A 21,898-nucleotide genomic window follows, 5' to 3' on the forward strand; every position below is an offset into this window, starting at 1 on the left:
GCTTCCTCACTCGTGCGACAGGGTTGTGTGAGTCATGACTCATGAGTAGGGGATTATTTCCGGTTTGTTCTTTCCCACGTGTGAAACCGTTTTAGGGTAAGGAATCAAGGATGACTAGGCAGGATGCCGCTTTCCGGTAACAGCAAGTTTTTGGGTCCCAAATAGTAGCGTCTCTGTATAATCAAACCGTCGATGAAGAAAATTGTGAGGGAGCCCACATGGTTTGGGTCCCATCCCGAACCGACATTCCACGATAACAAAAATCGGCGGTTTAACTTTAAGGCTCTGTTCAGTTGTTTTCCCGGGAAAGGAAAAGAAATTGTTTCCCGGGATTCTGACGTGGCATTAAGGAAAGAAATGCTGGAAAATATTTCTCGAAAAACTGCTTGCCCACCTTTTATCCCTTGTTTTCCCGGGAAAGCAAATCCGACCAAAATAATGGGATTTGGTTTCCCACACTAGTGAGAAAAGAGACATTTCCACGTCATTTTGGCAATTCCATGTCATTATTTGACATATTCCACCCAGGCTTGTTATTTTCTCAGGAAAGCAAGTGAACACCAGAATTATGTCTTGTCAAGAAAAAATGAGTATGTTTCCAGGGATTTGCTTTCCCGGGAACGCAAGTGAACAGAGCCTAAGGGAATGATATTTCCCCTCCTCTGACGCGTAAAATCCCCCCTCTAACGTGACGAAAAACGTGAAGGGGTGAATTTATCCTCAAGCAAGCAGTGAACCCGGTGGCTGTTCTTTTTTTTTTTTTAAACCTAGAAATGAATGTGGTAGTGGAACGGACCACCAACTTTAGTAGGGGACAAACAAGCCGGGGGACAAGTATTTAGCCTCAAGTCTCAAAGCCAAAAAGAAATAACCTAAAAATACCAATAAGATGACAACAAAGAGGTGGAATATAAGGACTAGCAGCCTCTCTTGCAGCATGGGCCTCGGGACCCAGATACCTACCACCCCACTCATTTCGTATCAGGCCTTAACCATGACAGAAGAATGGTTGCTGATAGGTTGCTTGTACCAGTCACTTTTAGGGCCCGGATTTTCTATTTACCTCTGTGCAACTGATTTCAATTGACTTTGCTAATTGTAGACTTATAGTTGTTTGTTGTTCTGTTACCTTCTTGGAGGGAAGATCAACCTCTTAACCCACTTCTAGGGAAGGGTCGTTCCTCCTTTCTGTGCAAAAACACAATTTAGCGATAAAATTTTCATTTCTCAAGAAAGGCTATGTACAAGTTATTTGTAGAAAATCCCTAATCTAGATAATCCTTATCTTTAAGACTCCTAAACATCCCAAACAACTACAGAGCAAATCTTATCAACTGATAAATCTAAACTGATTTATTCCAGCCCAAGTGGGACCCATAGAGGCACATAACATGTTCTTCTTCTTCTCAGAGTAAGAGAAATGAAGACGGAGAGAGCAAGTGAGAATTGGAAAAACGGGTGCTATTGACATACATTCCACTCAGCCAAAAAAGTTGATTGAGAGTTGACCGAAATAAGCACCCAAGAACTTCAAGGTGCATTGTCATGCATCCAAGATGGGGATAGGGGCTGTTCTGAGCCACATAAAAAAGGTGTATGGTTGGGTGGAAACCTCTCATTCCCTTTTACCAGTGCTAGTCTCCCTCACGAGAACAGGGCTCTCTATAGTTCAACCAGTATCTTAATTCATCAAGATCCAAGAAGGGAAGTCTTCGATCAGGCTTCAAGGCATTATGAAATGAGATTCAAGAAATTCAAACCGATTGCAATCATATCTTCTAAGAAGTCGTGGCATGTGGGTGAATATACCAGCTCCCATTTGTTATGGTTGATGATGTGAAAGCATAGCAAAAGGAAAATAAAACAAAATACATTGGGGCAGAAAAAACAAATGTTCCAAATTTTTGTGGAATCTCCTATGGGACTTATGTATTGCTATGCATTGGGACCTCAATTCATCTCATAATTTGTTGGGTCCCATGCCCGAAAAATCTATTCCACATATCATGGTTTCCAAAAAAATCTATTCCATGCACCATGGTTTCCATTTTAAACCTCTACAAATCATAGGGTTAGGATCATTCTACAAAGAAGATTTTCAGAGCCTCCTATCTACATTAGACCCGACAGTGAATAGCTTAGATGACGCAATAATAGGGTACCAGTGTAATTTGTTTTCGCTACACGTGCTGCAAGTCTATAAAGACTTGTATCCAGTGAGTCGGGTGGTACTCGGTGAGTCACGTTATAGTTAGGGGTGTCAATGGATCCAGAGGTTCCGATGGATCTAGATCTTAAGGATCCAATTATTAATAGACAGGATTTGGGTTCAACATATTGATCTGACCATGTCCCATTGGATTTGTATCCTAAGTTTTGAAGTTATTTCCGATCGTGACTCTAACATAGCCATGAAACCCCAAGGCGGGCGGAAAATCCAGATGCAGGTCGCCAATGTATGAGAATACCCTTCATATTTTTGTTCTATGTACATTCACCAGGGGTATTTTAAAAACCCTCTCAAAATTCAAAACTATGAAAAACATTTCATTTTCCCATGGTGATTCTTTCTCTCTCTCACACACACACACATACACGCACACAAAATTAGTTTTCCTTCCCCTCCCTAAACCTAAACCTTAACAATGAACAAAGTAAAGTAAGACGTAGGACACACAGACGGATTCGAAATGAATCATGAAGCAGAATGAGAAATTAAGATTCGAAAAGCACTCCAAAAAGGAATCAGAATGGAATTGACCAAGACATAGATAGACCCATGTTAGGGTCCTAACTCCTAAGTGGAGGCCTAAATGTTACCGTCCTAAGCGGAGACACACCTAGTCCCGTACCCAGGCAGGCCCTCGCTTAGGACCATAACAATCCGATCCGAAATGGATCCATTGACATCCCTAGTTATAATGTAATATGATATCATTGACAGGGGCATCCCCGTCACTCTAATGAAATATGGTAGCTTATGTAAATGGATCTCGTCTCGTTCTTATGCCCTTCTAGTTCTCTCCTCTCTCTCTCTCTCAGAAAACCTCAAGATGGCTGCGTGGGTGGCGGCGTCTCGTCAAGCTGGTTCTCTATCTCGGCTCTCCTCTCCCACATCGGTGGCTCAAGCATCCAAGCTCATCCAACGGCGTGGACTTGCAGGCGGTGGAGGTATATCTCCTCTCTTTCTTAATTTTTTCCCGTTAAATTTGCAATCTGCACATCTCTGTGTGTTCTATATTTAGATTTTTCTCAAGTGGCGGTTTATGTTATAGACATTTAGATTACGAAGGCCCTGTTCGTTTTGGATCTTGATAATTGATTTAGAGTCCAAAACTGATTATTGGACTCAAAATTTCGTTAGCGATGTTCTGATTTCAGCTTTTTATTCTTTACATTTGTATACAAATGGGTTCGTGGGTTGTTTATCTTTTATGGGGTTTTGGTTCACTTTTTTTCCCCTCTTTGGTGACTGAAAAATGGGCATTTCGGGTTAATGTCGTGCTTGACTAGCAGAAAATGAGGTTTCTCTCCTCTTAAGATTTTCCGTCTTATAATCGCCTTATGGGTTATTGTTTCTTTTCAATGTATTTATCTTCGTTTTTTTTTTAATCAAAGAATAAGTTTTTTTTAATTTTCAAGGTTCTTAAGAGTTACACATGTCTTCAATGGTCGGCAATCATGGTAATCTTTTATGGCTTTTTATATTTTAATTTCTTTTTAGATGGTCTCTCGAGGGTCCCTGGCACTATTTCTCATTCTTGTCTCTTTAATTTTTCTTTTTATGAGCCACACAAACCTTCAGCATCAAATTCATTTCCTACAATGGAACACAGCCTTTTAACATACATCTAAGAAGATGGTTAAGAACTTAAGATAATATTACTCTGTAGTATATTAATGACAGTAGCCTTTTGTGTTATCACTCATTTCAGTTTGGAAGATATTTCTAACCCTTGTTAATTTTTTCTTTACACTTTTACAGATCCTCATGGACCCCCCAAAGTTAACTTCTGGCAGGACCCAATGAGCCCATCGAAATGGAAAGAAGAGCATGTGAGTGTTATTATCAAGTTTGAAAAGTTTTAAGTTTTCATTTTATACTATTAGCAGCATTGTTTGTTGAGTCTATGGTTGTGACAGTAGATATACTGATTTTAATCGTTTGTCCCTTGGTTATAGTTGGGTAAGGTCTGTGGCACTTGCACCCAATCTTCATTAATCCACTTCTTGTCTGGATGACATCATGATTGTGCTCTACTAAATCACAGCTTTCATTTTTTTTCAATGACGATCAATTTCATTAGAGAAAAGAAGAAAGGGGAACACCCCCAACGACCGAGATGCTCTGTACAAGCAAAGAACACAAGAGAAAATACAAAAACTAAAGAGCCTCAAGTGGGGGGGGGGGGGGGGAGGAAATAAAAAACCTCAAGGCCACCCCTCTCCACTCCAGCCCTAGTTAATCTGTCTGCCTCGCTATTAGCAGAGCTTCTTACATGACTGAAAGAAATGGCCGCCCCATACATTCACTCATGGATCTCATCAAACCAATTAGCGAATCTCCAAGGGTGGGGGTGGCTCCCTTGCAACCATCTAATGACATTAAGGGAGTCACCCTCAATGCTTAACTGACCCAGGATAGATCTCTACAATTCTCAAGTCCTAAAGAACCTCTCTTACCTCTGCCTCATTGGAATCGGTGATTCCAATCGTGTTTAGGGGTTGCCACGTCAGATACCTCATATCCGTGCCAAAACTTGGCACACGAATCCGTGTCCACAAATCATGATTATACGTCCTTTCTATTTTGGACGTGTCCCCATTTCTAAATTCTAGGGGTTTGCCGTGTCCGACACTTCGTGTCGACAGGCGACACTCGTGTCCGTGTCCACAAATCATAGGTTAAAAGAAAAAAATAATAAATGAAGGAAAAATAAGATAAACTTGCATAAGGGTAAGATAAATTATATGCCAAAGGACCACCCATGGTCGCTCTATTTGGTAGCGATGGTTAATCTTAACCGACTTGACCAGAGTCCAAGTCTTGGGTGGTACAAAGGACACAAACTATATGCCAAATGGAAATCCTTCAATGCAATGTTGTATGCTGACATAATTTCAGCAACAATTTTGTGGAGGCTCTCTCCTTGGTTTTCTGTTACATGATTTTCATTTATTTAGATGTAGAATTAAAGTAGAGCATTGAATGAACTTCAAAATTAGCCTCAATTGGGATTATTAGTTAGTTATACGAAGCTGATATTTCTGCCCCTCATTTTTAATCATCTGCCCCTCTGGACGGTGGTTATGAGCATTTATTGGTACGATGACGAACTCACGGCGATGCAATCTGTTTCCTAGCATGAAAATATGTGGGCTTTTTTTTATTTGAATGGTGAAAAAAGTTTTTGAATGTACTTAAACGTGAGAAAAGTTCAAAGTATCAGAAGCTTCTGCAATATAAATTTGGTGTTGGTGTACTGTGCAGAAGTGGTAGAGACTAAATAGTAGTTAATGTAGGATCACAACTCTTACTTTGAAATGCACATAATTAAATAGATTAAGAGTTCTGAGCATAAGAAGCTTCTTATCATTCAAAAATAAAAAATAAAAAAATATCAGAAGTTTAAATGCAGAAGTATCCAAACTAGAATGACGAGACTTCTTCCCCAGCGCTTAAATGCAGTCGGCACGGACGGGCACAGCTACGCATGGAAGATGAGAAACTTTACTGAACAAAAGTGGTTGTTTTTCTACAAGGGTTTGAAATGCACCCCTAAAGGAATAGGTTGGCGTGCGGAATATTGTATCCACCCCGACTGTTGTTCAAGGGAAGAGGCGATTGTCTTGATGCTATCATCTCTTCCATCTCTTCCGTGAGGGCGAACCGTCTTTGTGCTTATCTTTCTGGGAAGTGAAGTGCCTTCTCCTTTTTCATCAGGCCTTTTTGTAAGTGGGTGAGTGGTCCTCTTCAAGCTGTAACCACCACTTGTCTTACAGATTGATTTCCATTTCTTCCTGTTCTTGGGCAGAAGTTCCTGGATTCCCATCTCCTTGCAGGGACGCGGCCGTGGTGAATGTTTGGTCCAATGGGGGCGGAGGCGGTCTTGGAACATAGAGATCTGCCTAGCAAGCATCATTTACTAATAGGGTGTGAGAGGGGGCTTTAGAGCTCTTTTGGTAAGTTCAGTTGGCAAGTCAAGCCCCCTAAATCCCCCTGTTAGTATGTGGCGTGCATCCATTTTTCAACAGGGGTAGCTTGCTTCCACTGGTGGCGGATGGGCTGGCGAAGGGTCCAAAGGACACGTAGACGGGGACGAGGGCCGAGTCACAAAATCCAATAGTTTCATTTTCCTTCTTGTTCATCAATCGGAAATCAAGACAAACTGCGCACCACGATGAGACGTGAAAGCACCTGCAATATAAATTTGGTGTTGTTGCATTGTGTGGAGGTGGTAGAGACTAGATAGTAAATGTAGAGTTACAACTCTTAGAAATTCACACAGTTAAATAGATGAAGCGAGTCATACTTCTATGCATGGATGGCTAGAGGCCAATGAGCTTCGCTATATTAAAAGGTGGATTGATCTAATACAACTTTGCAACCAGACTTTGATCACAGAAAGAAGATTGATTGCAACATAAATTTTGATCATGAGACAAAGATTGATGCAACCCAGATTTTGATCACAGGGTGATTTATCGCATCTTAGATTTTTACCCAAGTATTGTGTTACGGTCCTGAGTGGGAGCCCGTCTAGGTATGGGACTGGGTGGGACCCAGCCTAGTATGGGATAGGTTTAAAGGGCCTTGCCTAACACGTTTCATAGGAATTCACACAGTTAAATAGATGAAGCGAGTCATACTTCTATGCATGGTTGGCTGGAGGCCAATGAGCTTCGTGATGTTGAAAGGTGGACTGATCTAATACAACTTTGCAACCAGACATTGATCACAGAAAGAAGATTGATTGCAACATACATTTTGATCACGAGACAAAGATTGATGCAACCCAGATTTTGATCACAAGGTGATTTATCGCATCTTAGATTTTTACCCAAGTATTGTGTTACGGTCCTGAGTGGGGGCCTGCCTAGGTATGGGACTGGGTGGGACCCAGCCTAGTATGTGATAGGTTTAAAGGGCCTTGGCTAAAACGTTCCATCAGCTCTGGAGATTTTGGTGTGTTGGTAAGGTACCTAACATTTGATGTCAAAGCAGCCACCACGTCACGTGTTTAAGTCACGGAAGGGGTGACCTGTGGAGAGGACTAACTGGAAAGGGTTACATGGTAAAAAGCCAGAGTGAAAGCTGTCAGAGGGAAGTTGCCACAGAGTGAGCCGCCGCAGAAGGGGCGACATGTGGTAAGGGCTACCTGGGAAAAGGGCCAGAGTGAAATTCGTCATAGAGTGGACAGCCGAGGATGGCGTATGCGGAAGCGTGGTGGAATGTTACACTCCTGAGTGGGGGCCCGCCTAGGTATGGGACTGTGTGGGACCCAGCTTGGTGTGGAACATGTTTAAAGGGCCTTGCCTAACACGCTCCTTCAGCTCTAGAACTTTTGGCGTATCGGTAAGGTTCCTAACATTTTGACACAAGATTTGAGCCAAAGGGGGTCAAAAAACTAATTTTCATGACTCATGATTGGAGCCCAATTCTGACATAGATGGGGCACACTTCAATGTTGGACCGTTTGATGCAGATGCTTTTAATTCATATGGTATAGTAGAGATTTTTTTTAAATTTCATTTGAGTCGCAGAAGTGAATTAAAATAAAGGAGGGTCCACTCTACTCCCATGATACTATTCATTTGATGATACTATTCACGTCACTGTTGACACTCTTCATGTTACTAGTCACATGGTTTTGTGAGGAGCTTTAAGTGAGGGTATTTTCTTCAAAGTGTGGATTTTTTAGTTTAGGGTTTTAGTATTTTATTGGTTCTTATCTTTTCTCTATGTATGTAATTTATTTTAGTTTTGGGAGTAGTTCTTGTATATTTGGAATAAGAGAAAAGAAGCTTTTTGTGCAAGGTTTTGTTGCCTATTCCTGTTATCTGGACTCTCTTGGAGAGGAAGACTCAAAATTTTTGAAGATTTCTGCAACGCTTTTTTTTAGGATTTTTGTGGGGTTTGATTTATGGTTGTAGTCGACCTAGATTAAATACGTTTCTGCAGCAAATTTCCATCCTTTTGATTGTTGTCCATTCAAAGGTTAGTTGTCATAATTTTCTATAGTAATTTATCTCTGCTTCATTCCAAGTTTGAAGTATATTATTGGAAATTGTAATAAAAAGCTACCATTCGATTCTTGGATTTTTTTCCCGTTAGAAATTGCATCATAATTTGGTATCATAGCATCAATCGTTGATTTGTTCTACTTCGTTTGGTATCAGGGGTAAATTTGTTCTACATAATTTGGTACCAGAGCCATGATGGCTCCTAAAAAGTCTTCCAGTCTTGAATCAATTGAAAATCAAGTTAAAGCAAGAATATTGAAGAGATGAGAGATGATAAGCAGAAAGAAAACTAAAGGATGAATGAGATGAGAGACAAAACTTGATTGTGTGCTAGACGTAGAAGACGAAGAATAATGTTAAGAGGAATAGAGGATACGAATGAAGAATCCTATGAGGTATGTCCATATTTTTACTACCACAAACTAATCCAAAAGATGATTCATTGAATACCATCATCACTAAATTAGTAATGAGAAAATTTTGCCCGAGGAAAACCCAACAAAAGAAATTATGGCAAGAAAATTGATTTATGATCAATTGACATTAGAGTGGACTGATTCGATGGATACATGGCGAACTGACGGTAGAGAGGGTCTGACAATTTTGGCCAACCAAGAAATATGAACATGGCCTGACAAATTAGGTCTAAGCTAATATTGGCCTAGTATATATTCATATCTCGTCGTGCTGTATTCTCTAAGTAGAACATTGGACACCAAGAAAATTTCATATTTTTATGGATTGAGTGGTTGCCGAAGTTATGTTTTTTTATTCTTTATTTGCCTTGCAATGTCTTCCATGTCATTTTTTTTTTCCGAATGGTGGAAGAACTTTATTGAAGGATGGAAATTTTTTTTATGACCGAGATGGTTAGTGGGAAGCAATGGGAAAGGAACAAATACAACAGCCCGCCTATGGGGGCTCGTCTAAAGGGAAATAATTGCTCACGGTCAAAAGGTCAAGGGCATCATGATTCTGTAGAAGAATACTGTTGATCTAGCACTTCTACGCCATTCTATGTGTATACTAGTCGAACCCAAAATGCTCATCTAACAACATTATCATGCGTACTTATATCCCTCCAATTCTCAATTTTATAAGCACAAACCATCAAATTGAACTTCAGTAGGGGAAAAGGGCAACTAGAATAATCAGCCTTTGGGGGTTCATTCAAAGAAAAATAATTGTTTACCGTTAAGGCTCAGGGGCATCGTGATTCAGGAGAAGAATACTGTTGATCCCAGCACCTCCATTTCATTCTCTTGATCCCAATCGAACCCAAAATGCTCATCTAACAACGTTATCATGCCCACTAAGAATAAGCACAAACCATCAAATTGAAGGGACACTAGATAGCACACTTCCGAATTTGAGATGCTGAGATGCCTCTGAATTTAATCACATCACAGCCCAGCTGATAATGGAAGTGATCATCTAAAAGATCGAACACATTGATTTAGTGGCCCCTTTGAAGAGCCCGTGATTCCTATCCCATGTCAATTTTTTTTCGGAAAGTTATCTGATTTTCCAACAATCTGGCTGGTTCTACTATAGGATGGGCATAATCTAATTGTGATTGTATTTCTTGAGGTCCCTAACTTGATGAAACTACTAATGATATAATGCATGCCCTGAACTTAATGTAGTTTCTTGATAACATGGTTATTTCATATTCTTATGGCGGTCATAATCTGGGGTAGGCTGAAGCTTCTGCTTTCAACTGATCAGATGTAAGCCAGTTAGAAGTTGTTTGTTCTGGATTGAAGTTTTGACCCTTTTTGACTTTTATAAATGGAAATTATTAGTTTCATTTCAGTATGTGCCTTGGCGCAACGGTAAGGTTGCTCCATTGTGACGAACTGGTCATGGGTTCTGATGTAGGACCCGGAAGCGAAGTAAAAGAAAGGGAAGAGATAGAAGAAAGGGGAGAGAGGAAGAAGAGATGAGGGAGAAGAATAGAAGAAGAGACGAAGAAGAGGGGAAGAATAGAATAGAAGAACAATGGGAGAGAAGAAGAGAAGAAGAATATGCGGAGAAGAGAAGAAGAAACCTTCAGAGGGGAGAAATCTCAATTCAATTGTATTTCATCAAAGTTATGAATCCCCAATACATGAGGCCTTTATATAGGCAATTAAACTAAAATTCTATGGAAAATAAAATCCTAAAACTAAAACAAGGTAATAAAAATCCTAGAAACTGAATAACATGGAAATAAATCCTAATGGGCAAATATGCCACTTATTGGCCTATTATCTGCATCACTTGTATTTCATCAAAGTTATGAATCTGAGGAGAAGAGAAGAAGAAACCTATAGAGGGGAGAAGTCTCAATTGTATTGTCTGCATCAATTGTATTTCATCAAAGTTATGAATATGAGGAGAAGAGAAGAAGAAACCTTTAGAGGGGAGAAATCTCAATTCAATTGTATTTCATCAAAGTTATGAATCCCTAATACATGAGGCCTTTATATAGGCAATTAAACTAAAATTCTATGGAAAATAAAATCCTAAAACTAAAACATGGAAATATAAATCCTAGAAACTAAATAACATGGAAATAAATCCTAATGGGCAAATATGCCACTTATTGGCCTATTATCTGCATCAGGTTCGAGTCACGGAAACAGCTTCTCTGCAAAGTAGGGGTAAGGCTGCGTACATCTAGCCCTCTCCAGACTCTGCAATGGTGGAAGCCTCGTGCACTGGGCCGCCCTTTTTTTATTTCAATATGCGGCTGTACTGTGTCTTGTACATGTCAGAAATTTGTAATGGGAAGTTTCTCTAATCACTCGAGCTCAACAATTTTCATTTTGACCGTCTTAACCTCTCTGTCGCTTAGGCCACTTGTTACTGGAATTTTGTTATCTTCACTAAACTAACTTCTGCTCTTATTTTTTGAAATATGACCATTTCGTTTCAGTTATTTTACATTGATTAGAGATGTATTCTCATTTATCTGGTTACGACGTTTACAACAATGATTGACTTGCGTTTGAACTTTGATCATACAAAATTCATGTGGCTCTCTATTATTTGCAGTTCGTCCTTGTTTCTTTATCTGGTTGGGGGTTACTTATATATGGAGGTATGAAGATGTTCTCTGGAGGCAAGAAAGACAAGGAGGATGAGGTAATCTTGTATACTTAAAACTGTTGGGCTGCAATCCCCTTTTTCGAATATGCCATGCTCCAATATTGATATTGATAGCATAATTTCTCTGCCTGTTGCATTAAATGTTTGATCTAGTTCGCTTCTTCCACTATCCAATTTTAATATACTTCTAAAATTTGATGAGTTCTCCAAAAATCAAGTTGGCTAGATCAATACTCAGGTGAAGTTAAGGGATCATGATTTTTTTACAAAACCCATGAAAATGTGATCTAGTAGTTCAATTGGATACTAGTACTCCCAAAAAAGGGACCGTGGTACTAGTTTTAATCTGCAAAAAATTGATCAACCACTTGACTGAGCTTTAACTTGACTCAGACTCCTCATTTCGAAATCGATATTAGACCCACGTCAATTAAACATGGCTTCATAGGTTCTTATAAAGTTCACATATATATATATATATATATATATATATATATATATATATATATATATATATATATATATATATATATATATATATATGAGGAAAATGATTGTGAGCTTGAAGCTCATATAGCTTATATGAGCTTGAGGGCCCAAACACATGTGGGCCCATATTGTTAGGATGGTCCAAAGCATTCATTTGAAAGGCCCTTACATAGATAGGGTGTGTACAAAAAATCAGCTCCATAGGATCATCCTAACCCATCCAAAAGTGGAGGGCAAAATGGACAGATACCTTTGGCCACAAATTTGCCCATTTTTGCCCTCCGCTTTTGGAGGGGTTAGGATGATCCAATGGAGCTGATTTTTGGTACACGCCCTATCTATGATGGGGCCTTGCAAATGAATGGTTTGGATCACCACAAAAAATGTGGGACCCATGTGTTTGGGCCCTCAAGCTCATACAAGCTATATGAGCTTCAAGCTCACAATCATTTTCCTCTCTCTCTCTCTCTCTCTCTCTCTCTCTCTCTCTATATATATATATATATATATATATATATATATATATATATATATATATATATATATTTTTTTTTTTGAAACTTATAAAGTTCATGTTTTTCTTCAGCTGTTTTATTAAAAACGAGGGTCATTGATTCATGCAGTGCAATGTTAACTTTTCGGCCTTTAGGGTTATGTAGTTATGTGTAGTCTGGCATTTAAGTAACTGACTTCTTCTGTTGCTTCACAGAAAATCTTAGAAGCGTCCCACTAGACTTGCTGGAGCTTTGACTGGTTTGCTTCATCCGTGTTCTCCTGGAAATAAAGCATTTGCCAAGGAATAACAATCTCTAGGCTCAGTATTTCTTTGTTGATAGATGTTTGGGGTACAGGTTATAACTCTTGGGTTATGAGTGATAAATACTGAGAGCCTGTCTTCTTTTTGCATATCCTTCTCATGATTTGAGTACTTTGGTTTCTTCTCAACTTCTGAACAGTAGAAACAGCTTGCTTTATGCATGAATTGAAGTATTAGATACCATTTCAATAAAAGAGCGGTGCTGGGTTGAGAATGGTCTGGTTAGCTAATGGGTTCTGATGGGCTTGCTTTTCAGCGCCTTGTACTGGGTATGGGTATTGAAGGCAAGGGGTCTGTACAAGCCTATCATTACCATTCAAATGAACTTGGGTGATTTAGTGTTTCTCAAGTCCTTTGAGAACATAAAGAAGAGGAAACCAATCTTTCAAAAGAAAAGTAGGCCCGGGCCTGCCTACTTAATCATTCAAACCGTTTTCATTTTGGGACCAGCTATGGGGACTGCCTTGTGTAGTCTGAAAATCTCATTAGATTGGAAGGTTGGGACTGCCTGATGTGGGAGACTTGTAGTATATGATGGGATCCATAGATTAATCGTTTGGATCACTCAACTAGTTGATCCCCTTTTGCCGGTAGTTCCAGTCTCGATGGAAAAATTGTGCACTGCATAGTTCCAAGGGAAGAGGGGATTGGTATCTCCACTACTCTGTTTCAATAGTAACACTACATTCTTTAGTTTATGCTTTATAATTTGCTTTTTAAGTGTGTTACAATTCCAAAGATGCTCTCAATAGCCAGTCAGAAGAGTGGTTAACAATCCGGGGGACCTCCTTGAACCTTGAAAGCCCTTGACTACATAATTTCTAAAACTATTAAAAACCATTTGTCTCAGACACTTATATATTACTTCAAATCAATTTGAATATAAGATGGTATGTAAATAATCTTTAGCGGTATCAAAAGAGGGCCTAAGAAGTAAATAGAAGTATCCGACAGCAAGGTGTTTAGTTCACAATGGAGCTGATTACATAGGGCATCCATTGGTTTATGGGATGGGAGAAACGAAAATTCTTCTACATTGGTCAATTCAAGTTCATGTCCATACCTATTGCCTTACGGGTGTCCCTATACTGCCTCTTTTTCTTGACCCGTCAGGCAGTTAATGATTGAGTCGAGTTGACCCGGGTGAATGCTGAGGAGGGTAAGTCCCAGTTGAAATGCAAAAATTTTAGAATCATGGTTTGGAAAGGGAAATGATATCCCCCGAAACGGTTTCTGTAGGAATGGTTCACTGCTTGAGGATAAATTCACCCCTGAACGTTTAACTCTGCCTTTAAAACTTTAACAAATAGCATTGGTGGTGGTGGTGGTAGTGGTGGTGGGGTGGGGGGAAGAATTGGACTTTATCTGTGAGAGGGCGAGAAAATATCATTTCCCTTTGGCAAATATGAAGCCTGAAATTTTAGCAAGATTATAAAATTGTAACAAGGTTGGGAGCGGTTGATTTGTCAAATTGCATTGCAAACTATAGCTTCTCTGAGGATAATTTGAAATTTACTAAAAACATTTCAAAATAGTTTAAATGTGGAAAATTAGGATATGATGAGATCAATCTTATCTTAACATTTTGTATCAAAATTTTGATATTTCTACATTCCCCAATTTCATACAGATGGGAAGGAATAGTAGATGGATCTATGTCGTCTCCTTTTGAAAGAAAATAAGCTCCACGCCAGGTGTGGGTGAGTTTCCAGTCGTCAAAGTTCAGGAGTGTGGTTTTTATAATCTCCAATATTGCTTTCTTTCGCCATGGACATTTATATTCAAGATTGAGAGTCTTAAAGCTGACCAGGGAATCCGACTCAATCCACTATAGAGCCTTTGCATAACTACCAGTAATGTGTCAATCTTAAAACTTTTTATCTCCCTCTAAGCACTAGCAATTTTGAAACACAATACCATTCTTTTCATTTGTGAATCGCAGAATTTGTGCCAGATAAGATTGCGTTTGGATACCTCATGAATATGTATTTTGATTTGGATTTGAGTTTTGGATACAAAATACGTCAATCATCTTCATGATCATGTTTTAAGAGAGAGAGAGGGAGGGAAGGATGTCTCGCTGCTGCCGGAGCAACGTCGAAGAGCAGCGACGGTGAAAAAAGTTGCCACAAATATTGATTTCCAAATAATGTCTCGTAGAGCAGACTTGAGAATGAGAATTTTTTGCACTGTTGTAGCTGATTTTGAAATCTAAGGATCCGATCCAGTTCAAAATATCAACTAAATCTAAATCTAAATGTTGTGGGTATCCGAATCTAAGTGAATTTGCTTTCAAATAGGATTTGGACTCTTGAGATAGTGGATTGCAAAAAATGGTTTTATGGCTTATCCATAGCTGGCCAGTTCTACTATAGGATGAAATAATCTGTTTGTGATTGTTTTTCTTGAGTGTGAATGTTCATTTAGCCAAGTAGTTCAACATGATCAGATGGTAGCAAGCGTGTCCAAGGATAATATATACCTAGAATTGCTATCACTATAAAGAACGTTCTTTCCAAGGATAAATTAAACCCTGGCTTGCTATCCCTATGGAGAATGGCCTGTCCAAAGATAAAATAAACCCGGGATTGCTATACCATGCACTAGCAGTTACGGCCCATGGATGAATAATTCAGATCATGCCACCTGTTGAATATTGTCTTGTTCCACATGGTTGTGCTTAGGTCCTCATTGCATTACAAATTTAGAGTGGGAGAATTATTTCTCATGGAGGTTTTGACTTCCAACATCGCCTTTTGTTATACGAATTTCTCTGATTGGATATTGATAGTTTGTTGGATGTGGTACCACTACCATCTCATGACAAAGGTGCAAATTATAAATGAGTTCCAACATCAAAACAAGTAGATAAACTCATCACCAAGTTATAGATTTCATATGATAGTAAAAGCAACAAGAATTGAATTCAGTTCTCTTCTAAAATGATGCAAACAATTGTTCTAAGTGCAAAAGCCAAATCTAATGACACAGACCGATTCAAATAGAGATACATAATAGACAGCTATTTCAAAATTGAGTGCAGAAGCAGTGTATTATAAAAACCCGGCAGAGCCAACATCTGATACAAAGTATGGTTCACATTTCTGATAATCTATAAAATCCAAACTGCTCTCGTAAATTCAGGTAAAGTGTTGTCTTAAGTTTCACAATATTACAATGTCTTGGGCAGTTGTATAAAAAACAAAGCATACTGCTAATTTTGAAACCAGTTCAAGACCGTGTCTCCTTCCATTTGCAAACCAAACCCTTTTTTTTTTCTAAAATGGTGCAACCCAGACCTTGTTTCAGAAAGCATGATCCATTTACATGACAAAGACCATTAATTACATCATATTTTACTTTTAAAATGTTTGCATGGAGTTCCACCGTGACAAACTGAGGTTGCAAGAAACAGGCCAGAAAAAAGAGATCGTATAGTGTACAGTAGCAGGCTAGAGAGAAAACCACTTGGCTTAGCATTTCACACAAGTGCAGGAGGCTTTGCTCAATCAATGTCCTTCACTTCAGCTTCAATATCAACTACAGTCACAGACGAACTTTTACTTTTCCCTGTACATACAACCATGAAGAGATAAGAACAGGGGAAATTACCTGACAGCTTACAGGAAATTAAGACCCAAAGACTTTAATTTTAAGAAAGTTGCAAGAGTCACCTTTCTCCGAGCGGGGTGAAAAACCATTGAATGCTTGCCCAAATGTCTCAGACTGTTTGGAGGAAAACTTAACTGATTCCATGACAAATTTGTTGCCTTGCACTGGTATTCCATCAGACCATCTTAGAAGTTGCAACTTAAGCAAAAAAGGTATATGCTTAGAAATGTTACATAGGTTCAAAACAAGCGATTCTCACTATTACTGAAAAAGTGTACCATCAATTTGTTAGGTATTGTGTTAACTGGAATGTTACCATCGCCCAATACGGTATTCATGTCTTCTGGCTGGCTGCACATCACTGTCTCATATTCCTCATGTATAAATTACTAGTTCCAAGTTTTGCGGAAAAAAAAAAAAAAAACTAGTTTCAATGGACAGTGTAAAGGTTGTATATATATTAAACATATAGAGATTAAGCTTAGCCTTATAACATTGATTATTGTTGCTTTAACAATAGAGCCTAAGCCTCTGCGAATCTGTTGGTAATCACTGTGCAGTTTATCAAATTATTGCAGAATCTATAAGAAATTGAGGCCAACGATTGGCTGCAGGATCCTAACTATATGATCTGAGTACTTTCCCATGTTGAAAGTAAACCATTTCTCCACTTTTTCCTAACTGACCATTTTGAAGCCACCGACCAGATGGATGGGATCATTTGATTGGAGCACTATTTGGACGTGCAGGAACCAAATCGTGCTCATATCATGCGGGCGGAGCCAATCACGGGTTTATAAATGAAGTCTCCACAGAAGGTTTTAAATAGTATAATTCACAATTGCATCTATCCATGCATAAGCCCTAGAACCATTGCATGCTTTAGTTGTCTGGGTTCCAAAAGTATAACAGATATTCTGAAGGATCAAGATACAGGAAATTATAAAGCTGTTCCTCATCTCTTCTGGCTCATACCAAACAATACCTGGTCAAGAATGTTTGTTCTCATGCCCAAATATGCACAGGAATGGAAAAGCTAGACCCCCATATATATGTGTGTGTGTGTGTGTGTAGGAACTGGAAACCTTTTGGAAGATAACTTGAGAATAAGTGGTTACCTGAGAATGGTTGACTACAGAATGGGCAGAGCTGCAGACCATCTTTTAGAGAGGATCTGGAAGACAATACATTGCAGTTAAGGGAACAAGTTAGAAGGAAAATAGATCACGCTACTAACTTGAGCGATAATGACTTCAGTTGTTAACCAACTTACTTGAAAATCTGAAAATCATTTCCACAGTTGGGGCACTGCACATATGCCAGAGAGAACAAAGACAACTCATCAATCAACTCAATGAGATCATAGAGTTTATTTCAAATTCAAAGTGACATCACCCTTAGCTGTCGTCAAATATCTGAAGGATGTGGTAAGCGCTTATGCCTAGGCTATATTGATATCGAACCAAACTACTTGATTAGTGTCTTGCTAAAAGGAAAAATAGCAGCATAAATCCTACATGGAACATCCAGAACATCAATGATAACTATATACAAATATCTAAGTAATCAATAGAAGATTAAGGATTGTTAGTCTGATGTAACAAAGAAAGCAAAATAGGGTTTTGTGGATCCAAATTCTACGAACCTATTGTTGCCGCATTTGCAATATAGAATCTAGATAAGATAATTCAATCAGTCAGTGGGTCAAAAGAGTATTAAGTGACTGTCTTGGTCGGAAAGAAGGGGCTAAAATGAAACCATTTCAATGAAAAGATGCAGAAATATCATAAAACTCAGATTCAATGCTTGACTCAGTAATTGAATCATTTATTTTAAGAGTAAAGAGCATCCAAGGAAAAGGCCAAACTTAGAACTCCACAAATGTCTACTTCTGTGAAGATGGAGATATGCAATTGTACCTATATTTCCGATAAGATATCCTTAATTCTTTAAGGTTTTTCATGATTTTTAGAGAATTTCTTCTCAGCCCCCATTCGAATGACGTTAGGAGTGTTTCGCTTTTGCCAGATCTAGAGAGATACTACGAGTCCTCTCAATTGGTCAAATTTGAATAAACTGTATCTCTATAGTCCAGACTTTATCACTTAAGAAGTTGATACAGGACCATCGAATCAATGAGGCACCAAGGCCAAGGGGTCTGACACAATACTTTATTTGGAGCATCTCAAGATAATATGAAATTCAAACCTTAAAAAAAAAAGACTGGTGGATAGCTTTATACCCTAATCCAATCCCCTGTGAAAAGAGTTCTCAGCGAAAATACTTCGCAATAAATAGATTAATGTATCATTCACAAATTGAATTTCATTTTCCATTTAATATACCAGTCCTCGGTGGATATGATGGGTGTTTATTTTAGAAAACCATTTAATACCATTGCATGTGTGGATAAGATCAGGGAATTGCCTCTGAGAAAGCTCATAGAGGGTTTGAGATGGCGCCTTTTCCGCACCCGTAAACTCAAGAAGAAGAAGAATATACCCATTAAAAAAAAAAAAAAAAAAAAAAATTAAAGAAGAATAAGAAACAACAACCTCCTTGAGGTCATAAAAGTGTAAGCATCAGTTTGACTAACGCATGGATGCATGTGTACAGATTATAGAGATCCGTCATCTGTCTATTGATTTCATGATTACCTATCAATGCAAAAATATCCTAACCCATTGTTGCCTTGGGGTGTTTTTTTTTTCCAACTTTAATAGAATTTGGAGTTGTTTATAGCTGCAGAGCTTACTAGCCTTTTGTTTTGTTGGTCTATCAGCTAGAAGAGTGAACCATGAAGTGGTAGATTAGATCATGGCTTCTGGTATCTAACTTGCTCTCTATTCTTAACACCATTCACACATGAACAAATTTCTAGAGAGCAGCTTAAAATTCAGAAATAAAACCACATGGCATAGGCCATCACTATAACTGACAGCTACATTCCTTAAAACTTCTTTAATATAAACAATATTATGGAGACACTTTTCAGTAAGAATTTAACCAAAAAATAATATAGGTGTTTGAAATTTTTAATCATATGCCTTGGCATTATAGAAGAAGAGAAGTACCAAAAGTGAAGGATCCTTACACTGTCTTGAACTATATCTCGTCCTGCAAACCACAAGAAAGCACCTAACCCCACAATAGGTAGAATCACTGCAATGAGCTGTTTGTATATAAAATCACGTAGTCAGGCAGGCTGAAAACCGTAAGTATAAAATTCAAGAAATACAAAGAGCGCAAAGATGTATCTGAGTAGATGAAATATACATACAATGGACTAAGAGCTTACCCAAATTGAAACAATTGCATCCAAAATCCAACCAAGTTGCCCTGTCATTGAAAGGTAAGTGAGTCCAATGGCCAAAGCAAGATTTCCCAAAAGCCTTGCATTATTGCTGTTATTATTCCCACCCCCTCCACCATTAAAATCAAACCCCTTATTAACTTTAACCACAACCACCCTCTTCTTCATATTCTCATTTCTCATCAAAATACCATCTTTTCTTCCTATAACCCCTCCCAAAAAATACCTCTCTGCAAAGACTCTTAATTTGCAACCATCTTGAAGAAATCCAATACTTTTTCTTGGAAGAGAATAACAGCAAGTGGGTTGCAGGAATTTGAGCCCCAAATAGCTTCTTTTCTTGCTCAGAACATCATAGACGCTGTTTAATACAGAGAACTTGATGGAAATTTGATGGGAAGTCATGGCAACTCTTACCATGGGAAAAGTTCAGAACTAGGATTTTGGGTATTCTATGGTGGATTCATTTTCCAGGCAGGATTCTGAAGAAAAGTTGGAATCAGGTGTTTGTTGCACGCTGGATTTTGAATTGGAATCAGCTTCTAGTACATAAAATCGGAGAGATTTCTGACCCCGGGTTCGAAATGGCAAATAGTTTTGATGTCTAACCAACCTTTTCGTAGTCATTGATTTTCAGCCATTCATATCTCGGATATGCTCCGAAAATGACAAGAAGCAACGCTTGTGTCATGTTCATCCCAAACAGCACAGATGAAATTGCCACGTATACTTTGTTAGATAAGGGTTTCTTTGTCATAAAAAATGTGGTTATTACTGTACTGTTTTAACATGGCCCCAGGAAAAATTCGTCACAGAGGGTGTCTTCCTAGCAGTGCATGGTGAAATAGCTTCATGTGGGCCCACCTCAGCATGATCTAGACCCTTAATCTAAGTGACCCCTCATTTTTAGAACCATGATGCGGTACTTTACACTAAGTCATTTTTCATTTGCATGCCACTATATATTGCCAAGTGAAATTGTTAAAGAGACAGTAAAGCCATTTACAGGCCCACATGTGCCAAATGGACTGATCTGAACCGTCTATCCGCTAGTGACCACAAATCAGAAGGTGGTTGTTAAACTACAAACAATCTAAATGAAAGATCAAAGAGGGTGAAATTAGTTTTTTCCCATCCATGGCATCCTAGACTCTTTCCTAACAGCCATTTTTGGGGGCCACTTGGATATGACCGGATCCATTGATCTGACCAAGACCACACAAGCCCTGCTCATATCCGTTGACCTCAACTTGACTGAATAATCCTAGCCCTTGGTCCATCAAGACTTGTATAGGGTTTCACTTAGAAAAGCTGAACCATTGTTTTCTGTAGTCCTTTATCTCACCGATCGGAATTCCATTCCGCATAGGATGAGAACCCAAACCTTGTATAGGGTCACCTCATGTGCGTCTACAGGATCAGTGGTCACGATTACATGTACATAAGTTCCCCTTCTGAGCGCAAACATTGATCATGTTAGCATTGATCACAGTTAGGGCTGCAACTCGGGTCGGGCGGGTCGGGTTTTGGAGAACCCAACCCTACCCGAGAAATATCTCGGGTCGGGTTTTTTTTCGAAAAACCCACGATTCCCAAACCCGCCCCTACCCATGATAAATCTCGGGTCGGTTCGGGTCGGGTCGGGTTTTTTCACGTTGGCGCAAATTTTTAAGGAAAATTCTTGTTTGGCAAGGCAACTCAACTCATAGAAGCAGAAATTACACTCACATTACACTTGAATCAAACAATGATGTAATTACACTCACATCACACTTGAATCAAACAATGCTGTAATCAAACAATGTTGTAATTACAATCAAACAATGCTGAATCAAACACTTGAATCAACTCAACTCATAGAAGCAGAAATTACACTCACATATAGTAACAATGGGTGCGTGGGTTTTCACTTTTAACTTTGGGATAATTACATTTACACCCCCTCTAGTTTCTGACACATCCACTTCCACCCCTATAGTTTAAAACGTGACAAATACACCCCTGTAGTTTCAATTTGTTTAATGTTTGCCCCCTCAGCTGAAGGTTCGTCCATAGATTGAAGGGTTAGGATGATCCGATGGAGCTGATTTTTTGGGCACACCATATCTATGTCAGGACCCATCAAATGAACGCTTTGGATCATCCAAATAATGTGGGCCCCTACCCGAATCCAAACACTACCAAAAAATCATCCAAATAATGTGGGCCCACATTGTTTGGATGATCCAAAGCGTTCATTTGATGGGTCCTGACATAGTTAGGGTGTGCCAAAAAAATCAGCTCCATCGGATCTTCCTAACCCTTCAATCTATGGACGAACCTTCAGCTGA

At 38.9% G+C, this 21,898-nt stretch overlaps 2 protein-coding genes across 4 annotated transcripts; one reads left to right on the forward strand and one right to left on the reverse strand.

Moving 5' to 3' along the window:
• The first annotated feature begins 2,998 nt into the window (after positions 1 to 2,998).
• Positions 2,999 to 12,857, forward strand: LOC143893013 (uncharacterized). The gene is made up of 4 exons (XM_077397939.1): positions 2,999 to 3,171; positions 3,986 to 4,056; positions 11,284 to 11,373; positions 12,536 to 12,857. Exons 1-4 carry the CDS (start codon positions 3,054 to 3,056, stop codon positions 12,557 to 12,559), a joined length of 303 nt encoding a protein of 100 aa, XP_077254054.1. The 5' UTR covers positions 2,999 to 3,053; the 3' UTR covers positions 12,560 to 12,857.
• Positions 12,858 to 15,751: 2,894 nt separating this feature from the next.
• On the reverse strand, positions 15,752 to 20,215 carry LOC143893014 (uncharacterized). 3 transcript variants are annotated; one of them, XM_077397941.1, is made up of 7 exons: positions 19,554 to 20,215; positions 19,350 to 19,427; positions 17,529 to 17,563; positions 17,374 to 17,429; positions 16,534 to 16,616; positions 16,318 to 16,419; positions 15,752 to 16,213 (listed from the first exon to the last, which is right to left on the reverse strand). In XM_077397941.1, the coding sequence occupies exons 1-7, from the start codon at positions 19,986 to 19,988 to the stop codon at positions 16,190 to 16,192; spliced, it is 813 nt and encodes a 270-aa protein (XP_077254056.1). In that variant the 5' UTR covers positions 19,989 to 20,215; the 3' UTR covers positions 15,752 to 16,189. The 3 variants fall into 3 exon arrangements, with proteins under 3 accessions (XP_077254056.1, XP_077254055.1, XP_077254058.1); XM_077397940.1 differs by having other exon boundaries at positions 16,572 to 16,616; positions 19,554 to 20,213; XM_077397943.1 differs by lacking the exon at positions 16,534 to 16,616 and having other exon boundaries at positions 19,554 to 20,206.
• Between the last annotated feature and the right edge of the window lie 1,683 nt (positions 20,216 to 21,898).

This window comes from Tasmannia lanceolata, unplaced genomic scaffold, assembly GCF_043159265.1.
Source record: "Tasmannia lanceolata isolate RefF3 unplaced genomic scaffold, GAP_Taslan_0.1 ptg000015l, whole genome shotgun sequence".
In the NCBI taxonomy this organism is placed as follows: domain Eukaryota; kingdom Viridiplantae; phylum Streptophyta; class Magnoliopsida; order Canellales; family Winteraceae; genus Tasmannia; species Tasmannia lanceolata.

Bases quoted from the DNA above. Each gene is read 5' to 3' on its own strand.
- LOC143893014 (XM_077397940.1), bottom strand. From the start codon at position 19,988: ATGGTAAGAGTTGCCATGACTTCCCATCAAATTTCCATCAAGTTCTCT. The intron at 17,564-19,349 runs GTAAGGATCCTT...GCATATGTGCAG, and splicing joins GAGATATAGTTCAAGACAGT to TGCCCCAACTGTGGAAATGA. The intron at 16,214-16,317 runs GTGACTCTTGCA...TTGTATGTACAG, and splicing joins TTCACCCCGCTCGGAGAAAG to GGAAAAGTAAAAGTTCGTCT.
- LOC143893013 (XM_077397939.1), top strand. From the start codon at position 3,054: ATGGCTGCGTGGGTGGCGGCGTCTCGTCAAGCTGGTTCTCTATCTCGG. The intron at 4,057-11,283 runs GTGAGTGTTATT...TATTATTTGCAG, and splicing joins CGAAATGGAAAGAAGAGCAT to TTCGTCCTTGTTTCTTTATC. The intron at 11,374-12,535 runs GTAATCTTGTAT...GTTGCTTCACAG, and splicing joins AGAAAGACAAGGAGGATGAG to AAAATCTTAGAAGCGTCCCA.